Source organism: Capsicum annuum, chromosome 11, assembly GCF_002878395.1.
Source record: "Capsicum annuum cultivar UCD-10X-F1 chromosome 11, UCD10Xv1.1, whole genome shotgun sequence".
NCBI lineage: Eukaryota > Viridiplantae > Streptophyta > Magnoliopsida > Solanales > Solanaceae > Capsicum > Capsicum annuum.
This window is the reverse complement of record NC_061121.1, coordinates 226,424,867-226,435,219: the sequence shown is the minus strand read 5'-3', so window position 1 is coordinate 226,435,219 and position 10,353 is coordinate 226,424,867. Positions and strand designations below refer to the sequence as shown.

The window sequence follows — 10,353 nt, the reverse complement described above, 5'->3', positions numbered from 1 at the left end:
TACATCGTATCATTAAAATCATTGTTAGGTAGCACCCAAGGGTGTGGCCTAGTGGTTCATGGTGGCCTGGTGATTCAATAAAGTGGATTGAGCACCTATGATCAATGGCGGAGCCAGAGCCGCCGAAGGGTGGTCAGATGAACACCCTTCATCAGAAAATTTTTTCGAGTATATAGGTTAAATATAGATATTTATGGTTATATACATGTTGCACACCCATGATAAGCTAGAGAAGCATAGTCCAGTGGTCAAGAGTGTGCATTTCCGCATCAACAACCCGAGTTCGAACCTTGGCAAGTGCAGCAAGTGCTTTATTTTTATTTTTTTTTAAACAGTTCTTTGCCCAAGGAAAAATATGAACACCCTTAACCAAAAGTTCAGCTCCGCCACTGCATGTGATCTTATGTTCAATTTCAAACATAGACGAACACTAGATGATTTCTTTCCATCTGTATACCGAATTAGTTTAGGTATATGTAAAATGGACACCGCGATTATTAAGGAAAAACCATTGCTAGATAACAGTGAAAAGTCCCATTTTATGTAATGATCGACTTGGTGCGATCACGTTGTTATCCTTTCTTTTCTTGTAGGTTTATCCATCAAGTTGTTGATTACTCAGCACAAGTTGGAAACAAGAGGCTCGATAAACTGATATGTACTGCGAAGAGCATATCACTGCCTCTTAAATCCAATTTACGTATGGACAATTTCCCAATAAAAGTTGGATTCATTCATAAAATATTATTTTGATGCAACTTTCTTTTTAGCCAGTGTATGCACCTTACCTCTACCTATGTGGGGTAGAGAAGAGTTCCCAATATTTTTGTAAGCAAAATAATATAAAGTGACACAACATCAAACCACTATAACCACTTTATACTAACCAATTGACATGCTTTTCTACTAGAGTTTCTTGTTCAAAGAAGAATCATCAGGCACATAAGATCAGATGAACAACATTAATCCATATGGTTTCAAACAAAGCAAGATAATATGTGGGTACATAAGACTCTCTCTTTAACTCCCTTAGTGAGAGTGCTACTTGAAAAATAAGCATATATACCGCACCATCCTCGTAAAGATATGCGTGTAATATATAACGCTTGCAGTAATGTATAGGCAACGAAACAATGGTTCCCAAGGCAACAGAGGTGGGAGTTGAGGATCTCAACTTCCAGAAAATCTGGCTTTCAACATGTTTGCCTTTTTTCACTTGATTGCAGTTTGCAGCCAGTAAGGAGCTTTAGGTACAAGCAACTTCCATTGACACCTTACCGCATGTTTACAGGCCCAGTATTTGCTGCTTTCCGGAAGACTCTTACTACTGGCATCCCATCACCTTCACCGTTCTGGACCCTCCATGACCTGTCTTTCTTTCTCTGTGTTTTCTTATGTTGTTTATGGGGCGCAGTTGAGGGCTTCTTTTTACGAGATGCTTCATTAGAAGCAAGTCCATTGGCCATATCAAACGTACTCAAATCACTCAGAACATGATCGAGACGTGCATTTTCGTCTTCATCCTCTTCCTCATCATCATTAGAGGAGTCAGAACCAGACATTCTAGGTCCATCAACATCCTCTGTAACTTCTTCGTCCTCTTCACTAGCTTCATCGTCTAATTCTCCTGGAGGCATTTCAAAGTGTGGTAGCTTACCATCAACATAATCCTTCAACATCTGACGTGCTGCTCTTGTTTCATCAGGCAATCCGCTAGAAGCAACATAACCACGAGAGGCACAGTATGCTCTTAAAAGTTCTGCAGCAGTAGGTGCGCGAGACTGTGGCTCATATGGCTTTGGTTTCGGCAGAGATATGTTGTAGACATCCTCGATAACTTTTCTAGGGACTCGATTTGCCACCACCTGTACAGCCTCTCGATGCTCAGTGATCCGGTCAATTGGCAAAACACCACATGCAATCATCTCATATCTCGAACTTGTGAATGATGGAAACACTAAACCAGGGCAATCACACAGAGTAAGTTTAGGAGAAATCACGAGTGTTTGGAAATGCTTCGTCTTCCCGGGAGTAGATGTCACACCAGCTCGTTTTTCCCCTACTAAAGCATTAATGGTTGAGCTTTTCCCAACATTAGGATACCCGACAAACCCCACCATCACACTTCTACATTGAACATCTGCTGCCAAGTTGTCATCATCATGGGAAGCTGACCTATTCCTAGTCAAAACTATCTCCTCTGCTGCAGACTGTAAACGGGCCAATAGCTCCTCCCTGCCTAATATTTTCGTATCAGCATCACCTGCCTCTTGAGAGCTCGTTGGTACTTGTGAAGCACTGGGAGAAGCAGAGGCAGCTTTAGCTGACCAGAACAGAAAAAGAATCCCTTGCTTTTGGAAGTATTCAGCCCATTTCTTTCTGCAGATAAAGCAAGAACCATAAAATTGCACATCCAAAAATAAGAAATCTGATTGGAAACAGCAACTATATTATCAGCATACTGACCTGATACAAATGGGTAAAAGATCTGCTTTGTTAACAAGAAGCATTGTTTTTTTGTGTTGATCTACTTCTAGTGCATAAGCCTGCAATTTGCCCCGGCCAATGCAATAACTTTATCACAACTTGTATGAAACAGATACAGGTAAAATAAGAGAGGCATCACAAATATCAAGGTTTTAGTATTATGTATGAAACCATTAACAACTTTTCTTTAAACTTCATTCAGACCAACAACAACACCAACATACCCAGTGTAATAAGCACAACCAAAGTCTAACGTTTAATAACTATTTGATTTACTTTCTTCTTTACAAATAAGAACATCCAATTTGGACCTAACCTTTTGTCAGATATGGTTCCCATCCAGTTCATATGATGTCTTTCTAGGGAGCTAGAGGAAATGCATCTCAAGAACATCAATTAGTAGGATCGGATAAAATTTGAAAATGGAAAGATTTGTGCAAGTTATACGTTTCGTCACCACTTTGTGGAAAATCGTTAGGTATGAATAAGTTGGATACCTGTGACTCTATTGGTGAAATAAAGCTGGGAAATGCCCTAGCTTTGAGTGCGGTTTGAACTAATGATATACGTAATCGGAAATAACTAGACCTTACCCCTCGTGGAGGTAAGAGACTTTTTTCGGAAGACTCTCGGCTCGAGAAACGCATATCAAATCAATTTGAAAAAAAGCAAATACAAAAGTCAAAAGGACATAGAAATAATAGAGAAAGCATTACATAGCATACAGAAAAATAATTCAACAGTAGCGCATTAAAAGAATGCACAGCCACATGTAATGGTATGACAAAGATATCAACCGCATATCTGAACAGTCTTTCAATTGCAGTCACAAACTGTGAATAACCAAGCAAACAAACAGAAAATATATCATAGTGGTTCTAACACTCAAAGGTAGTAGTTCCATTTATGCGAAGAATTGAAATACTTACCTCAAGATCAGGACAGCGATAAAAAAGTGGGTCTCGTGCATCAACAACCATTACAAGCTGAGTGCGAAGAATCAGTAAAATTAATCAGCAATACTAATTTTGATGAAGTAATTAATTTCATTAATGAAGGGGAAAAAATTAGCAATATTCCAAAGAGATTAAAAAACTACGTCCATAGAAAGAGGGAACCATCCAATTCAGAGAGAGTAATTCAAAAGGGGAAACCATCCAATCCAAAACAATCAAGTAGCAAATTAAAATCCAGTGTTATTTTCTCAATTAAACTAGTACATCACTTGCTTAAATCATACTACATAATAAAATGGCGGAATATAATTAGTAGGAAAGATCAAAGAAGTACGACAAATTATTGTTGAAGAGCCCAGAAAGGACAGGTTTAAGTGAAGGGGCCTGCAGTCATGTTTTCAAGCTCTTTGCCTACACGAACTTCTTTTGCAAGTCAAAAATGTTCAACAAAGCGAACAGGCATACTTGATGCTGGAATTTTCAATAGTCATTATTGCTGATAATGTCCAATAGTTAGGAAACAGTGGACGCTTTTGAAGTTCAGAGTATCATTATTGCCTACTTAATCCAAAAGATACAATCAATCAATAGAACTGTGGTACTCGTTGATGACATTTTAACTTTTCACTAAAAAATCAGTGAACTAATACTGTGGGAATCCAGAAATTAGTGGGGGGCAAATATACACGAGGAAACTGTGATAAAAAAGAATGAAAGCAACGCATGGCTAAGAAGGATAATTGACTATTCAGATTGAAGCACCTATAGAATTCAACATTGAGTTTAAAGGTCCTCGCAATTTTCATCGCTCAAACATTTGCGGACCAATTACTAGGTCAGATTAAACAACGTTGACGGAGACAATTTGTCATGGGGAAAGTATCTTTAACACAAGGCTAGAAATGCTATTACATTGAGATTACCAAGCACTTTCAGGCTTCTTCACCAGAAATCTAACTTTAGTTTCGTATGTTTAATAACAAAGCAACCTTAAATTTGGAGAAAAGTTTCTCTCAGTATTCTCGTCTGCACAATTAGATCAAATAAACTACACGAGGATTAAGCATTAGATGGAACCAGTAGATTACCAGGTTCTAACTGTTAAACTACCAATAGAACACTTATCCTCTAAGGAATAAGATCATAAAGGTACAAATGACCAAAATCTCACCAGATCACTGCGCTCAACCACTCTCCAAAGCTGTCTCCAGATATCCAGGTTCTTTTCAAAAGGGGTGAGAACCAGTTTCTCGTTCTCCTCAAGCCTATACAAATTAAGATCTGTTAGAGCAAAAAAAAGTACAAAAATAAAATTCACATGCTAAGCAGTAGTCCAACAAAAGATGAAAGCCGATTTGAAATGCTCAATGTACTACTGAAACATTTTCTGGTCGTAGCTACATCACAGATCACACATACTTCACTATAACGAGATGGAATTGGCTGTACATGATGCAAACAAACTACGCCTTTTAAGTGCACATGAAAATAATGGTTGACGAACAAACTGGGAGGAAGATACAAATACTCTGAATGTAAACCAGGCAATTTCCTAGCTTATTTTTGTTTTTCTTACATAATAACCCATATAACAAACATTTTATTTTTGAAACTAGTAACTTTCCATATAACCAACATTTACCTTCACCATAAAAAAAAGATCCATAGTAACTTACAACTAACATTGAATATAAGCAGTTTCCATATGAGAATGAACGCAACATATATTAAACATTCATCTTAAATTTATAACGCTCAAAGTCCTTGCCCCTCCCCTAAAAGAGAGTAAAGCAAGAATATCAATAAACATGCATAGAACTGACCTTGCAAGATTCCGCCGCCAAGCTAGAAAAGCTTGTCTTTCATTGACATCAAGCTCTTCTACTGACATTCTAGTATTCCAAGGTGGCCTGAAAAAGAACAACTTCAGAACCTTTGACCAGGATACTACATAGAGCACCAGATTTTTTTTAAAAGAGAGAGATAGACCGGGGGAACGACAAATACCTGCGTGGAACACGAAGGCTACTAGCATGTAAATCCTCCTCTTTCTTCTGTAGCTCCTTTCTTTCTTCAGGTGTCAGATCACTAGTACTAGACCCAGAGTCCCTATTACAACAAAGTCAGACACAACCAGCAGCAGTGTAAAAGGTATGTAATCTTTCCGTTGGATAGGACACTAATACATAGAGTTGCGAAATAAGCAAAAGCAACGGAAAAACATCAGCAAAAAGGCCAGGTTAAAGATGAGAAGTGAAATAGCACACAAACAGTTTCTCACAGATGAAACCATTTGTTTTTGGATCTCCATGTAGCATACTCCATGGAAACGTTACCACAACTGTGAATACTGAGACTGAGGAGAAGATCATCCAAATGACCAACTTTTACAGGGTTGACCATGACACATAATTAGAAACTTTATCATTTACATTAGTTTCAACTTCAAAACAGCACCGCCATTCCAGAGACCACAATAGTTTTGCTCATGCAGTGTTGACTGATTACAAGAGTTCAGGCAAAATGAACAAAGATACGCAACACTGAAATAAAACAAGAAGGGGAAACCCTGTATCACAACAACTTTTGACTGAGATATGTTTCACTTCCGATTCCCTGAATATGTAAGACTTAGGCGGATTTCCTCTGATGTCCATATCAAATGTGTTACTGCTCAACTTCCTTACAAATTCACAACTTCCTCTACACCAATCAAGGCATTCCTCAAGGTTTTTACATAAGTGGATCTCTCACTTAGAGTTAAAACACAGTCGCATATATTAATGGATACTTCCTTCTGGATCAATGAACCTCTGCGATTCTGGTTATCTACCTACATGATGCCCTTCAGGAAAAGTCCTTGAGATTCCTTCACAACTAGTTTACTACAGTTCATTAGCTATAGAAGCCTTCAGACAAGAAACTTTTGAACTGGAGAATCCGGAAATCGTATGGCTTCAAATTTAGGTACAAACATCTGTGGTGTAATGAACCAATGACTATGCAAGAATAACAGGATAGCCCCCTCAAGTGAGTCCTTGAAAAACTTACAAGACTAAGAGACGGGAAAAGAATCCACTACCTGCTGTCATCAGTAATGAGGGAAGAATATCATGCATAGGTAACTCAAAAGGACTAGAATTCAAAACTCATACACATAAAATTTTGAATTTGTTGATGGACGCATGTAAGTTCAAAGAAAGTAATATCTAGTATAATTACAAATATATAAAAGGAACACGAAAAATAGACTCCCTCCTCCTCCTCCTTCGATATAGTTATTGGCCATAAAAATGAGAGTTATTTTCTGAGGTTATTGGCCATAAAAATGAGAGTTATTTTCTGAGGTTGGACATCTTTTACCTCCTCCTCCTCCTTCTCCTCCTTCTTCTTCTTAGATATAGTTATTGGCCATAAAAATGAGAGTTATTTTCTGAGGTTGGACATCTTTTAATTGTAGCTTTATTTTTTAACTAATAATATTTTTCTCTTTTAATTTATCTGAAATATTGTAGTCATTGCTACTCGCCTACATATGATATTTTATCTCCAAAATTTCAACTACTGAGTTTGAGGCCAGTGTATGCCCATTCCTAGTTATTGGTCGAACACATTAAGTACTTAATACAAACAATGTCTTTCCCATTTATTTATATAATGCATCACTTACAAAATATTATCATTTATTCATTACATCACACTGGAGTTTCACATATAGAGAGTTTTCGAACTTCGGCACATTGTGTGGAGTTTCAAATGTAAAAGTTCAAACTCCATCATACCGTGTTGAAGTTTCACACGCAAGAAGAATTTTTGAACTCCAACCTAATATGTTGAATTTTATCCATCCCAGCGTTAACAAAGGCGCGCTTAAGCCCTGAAGCGAGGCTCAAAACGTGTTGAGTGCTTCGCCTTGCTTAATATGCACTTCAGTGTCATCACCAAGGTTCGAAGGCATACTTTTCATTTCCAATGAGCCTTTTCTGAAGAGGCAACACTAAACAATTGATATTTCACTTCATTGCATTTTTTTTTTTTAATTTATTTGTTCATATATTTGTCATTCGTGCTTAGAATCATTAGTTTAGGATTAAACATATATATTTGTATCTTTTCTCCCTTTGTGCCTTTTTTCATTAAAGCCACACTTGATTTGCGCTTAAAGCTTTCCCTTGGAGCTGTTTTTCGCTTTTTGCTTTTGATAACACTGGTCTATCAGAAATTTAGTGTTTTTAGTGCTATACGGTGCAATATCACATTTTTATTAAGAGAAAAAAGTCAAATAGCCAGTAAAACCAAGGAAATTAATCTCGCTGAAAGCCAGAACTCGGACGATAATGATTGCCTTCAAGTTCTAACTGACCTTTGAGATCACACATGCCTAGAGCACATATACAAAACATGTCAACTAAGTTGGACATAACAATTGGTTCCTGTTTCAAACATGAAAAAACTGTAATCTTTGAACAACATGCAAGGGCAATATGTGTCGTTAAGAGAATTCATGCTTTGTGAAGGCAAACAATTCCCAGTATTCACGCTCTTGATCATAGCCATACAAAAATCCTTCTCGTGAGATCATCCACAGGCATTCCGATCGACACCGTTGAAAGTCCCTATCGTCATCGTAGGCGTCAAAATGGTACCAAATGGAACTATCACTCCCCCATTGAACCTCGCAATAAAATAGAGTAGTGCCCCAGAAATTAATTCTAAAACTCCAATTAACTTCATCACCAACTTCCACTATTGATTGTCCTAAGTCATTGTCACGAGATTGACAATGGATAGTCATTGGAAATCCATCTGGAAGCCTATTTATAACATGTACATGAACTCTTCTTGCTAAAGAACATGATCCAAAAATAAGCATATAAAGAAGAAAAACGAGAAAAAGAAAGTAAAAATTGCACTTGAAAGTTCTCATTTTGATTTTAAAAGTTTGGATATTATAATTAGCTTCATTGCTTCTGGATATTATATAGATATATAAGAAAAAAAAATCTTTAATTGAGGTTTTCGGGGTGGTAATTTTAGATTGTCCAAATCAAGAATGTGCTCAACTAATAATTTTAGATCATCCATACAAAGAATGTGATTATTTCACTACCCATCTTTAGTGTTGATTAAATCTGTTTGTTAATGAAAATTAATTGCTATTTTTCAGCAGGCAACAAACAGTGTGATTCTGGCTAATGTGTAACACATACGGGTCCCACTTTGTGGGAATACACTGGGTTTGTTATTGTTGTTGTTGTTGTGTAACACATAGGGGTAGTTTGGTAAAATATATTAGTCATGGTATGTATTAGTTAATGCATTGTTTAGTAGGATTTTTAGCCTATGTATAACAAATACATGTATCATGCATACACACTGTTGAGTATTATACGGTATAAACAATTAATACATAGCAAGCCATGATACTAGCAATACATCAATAAGCATGGGTAGGGACAGAACTGTCTTTAAATACATCAAATCAAATCAACTACTCCCTCCGTTTCATTTTACTTGATCCCTATACTAAAGATGGTTGTTTCAATTTACTAGTCCAATTAATGAAATCAAGAGAATTTTGTTATATTTTTCCCTTTGTACCCTTAGTACTAAATAACTACTCCCTGTCTCCCTCAGTTCCATTTTAGCTGTCCGCTTACTAAAAATAGTTGTCCCATATTAGTTATCCACCTTACTAAAATTAGTTGTCACATATTAGTTTTCTACCTTACTAAATCAAGAGAGAATTAATTAAATTTTTCCCATATTAACCTTACAATAAATTTCTTTTTGAAAGCGTGAACACTTGTTTGTAAAGTCCCAAAAAAGTTTCTTAAGGAGTGAATTAGTAAACCACCTTCTCATTTATGATTTCTTAATATATGTGTAAAAGGAAAAGTGGACAACTAAAATGGGACGGAGGGGGCACATAAAGTAATAATAGTCAAATTTAGAGTTCCAAAATATGGGTTAGTTTCGTAAATACATCTCTAATTAAAACTTTCTTAACGGGTGTGCCAAGTCAGCTCGGACGAAGTAAAATGAAACTGAGAGAGCAGTGAATAGTAAATAGCCCCGCATAGCTAATTTCAACCTTACTAATATCGGCATTACAAGTACACCCTATTCAGTACTTTCTCTTATACACTACCAAACAACCCGTGTATAATTTATGCATACTAGCTAGAAAAAGCACCAAAAAAGATTTAATACATCAAATTAAACCAAATAATGGATGGGAAATCGCCCCGAATATCTAATTCCATCATAATTAATCTCGAAATTACTAATACACTCTATTCAGTACTTCTCTAATACACTCAAACAAATGGCTCGTGTATAATCTATGTATACACGCTAAAAAAAGTACCAAAAAAGAAAATTTAATTGAAATGAAACTTGCAAATTAACAAGAAGATTGACGGGAGGATTAAGGTCAGCCTAAAGGCGATGAGCTTCATCAGTTAGCTCAATAACAGATTCTAGAACCTTCTTATTCTGCTTCCATAAAATCAACCTTTCTCTTTCGATTGCTGACTCATTTGATCACGGTGCTTCACCAATGCCCTACCTAACCACGACATTTTCTCTCCTTTCCCCATAACTCCTCATAACTAATCTCAACATTACTGATACCAACATTACATACTCTATTTAGTACTATAATAAAGAAAACTTAGAGATTAAGGAGAAGATTAACGGGAGGAATAAGGTCAGCATAAAGTCGGTGAGCTTCATCAGTTTGTGCAATCACAGCTTCTAAATCAGTAACAGATTCCAGAACCTTCTTATTCTGCTTCACGTAAAATCAAACTTTCTCTTTCAATGGTTGAATCATTTGATTATGGCGATTCCGCAGTGCCCTACCTAACAGCGTCATTTTCTCTCCTTTCCCCATTACTTTATATAT

The 10,353-nt window shown here is 36.6% G+C and overlaps 1 protein-coding gene across 1 annotated transcript in view; it reads right to left on the bottom strand.

The window, feature by feature from the left end:
• Positions 1-861: 861 nt before the first annotated feature.
• Positions 862-10,353, bottom strand: part of LOC107847571 (GTPase LSG1-2) — a 12,887-nt gene continuing 3,395 nt past the window's right edge. The window contains exons 2-8 of the mRNA XM_047399820.1: positions 9,847-9,857; positions 5,451-5,552; positions 5,267-5,353; positions 4,615-4,708; positions 3,417-3,473; positions 2,467-2,546; positions 862-2,379 (exon numbers count right to left, since the gene is read on the bottom strand). Coding sequence (XP_047255776.1) covers positions 1,275-2,379; positions 2,467-2,546; positions 3,417-3,473; positions 4,615-4,708; positions 5,267-5,353; positions 5,451-5,552; positions 9,847-9,857 — 1,536 coding nt within the window. The 3' untranslated portion in view covers positions 862-1,274. The remainder of the gene's footprint in view (positions 2,380-2,466; positions 2,547-3,416; positions 3,474-4,614; positions 4,709-5,266; positions 5,354-5,450; positions 5,553-9,846; positions 9,858-10,353) is intronic.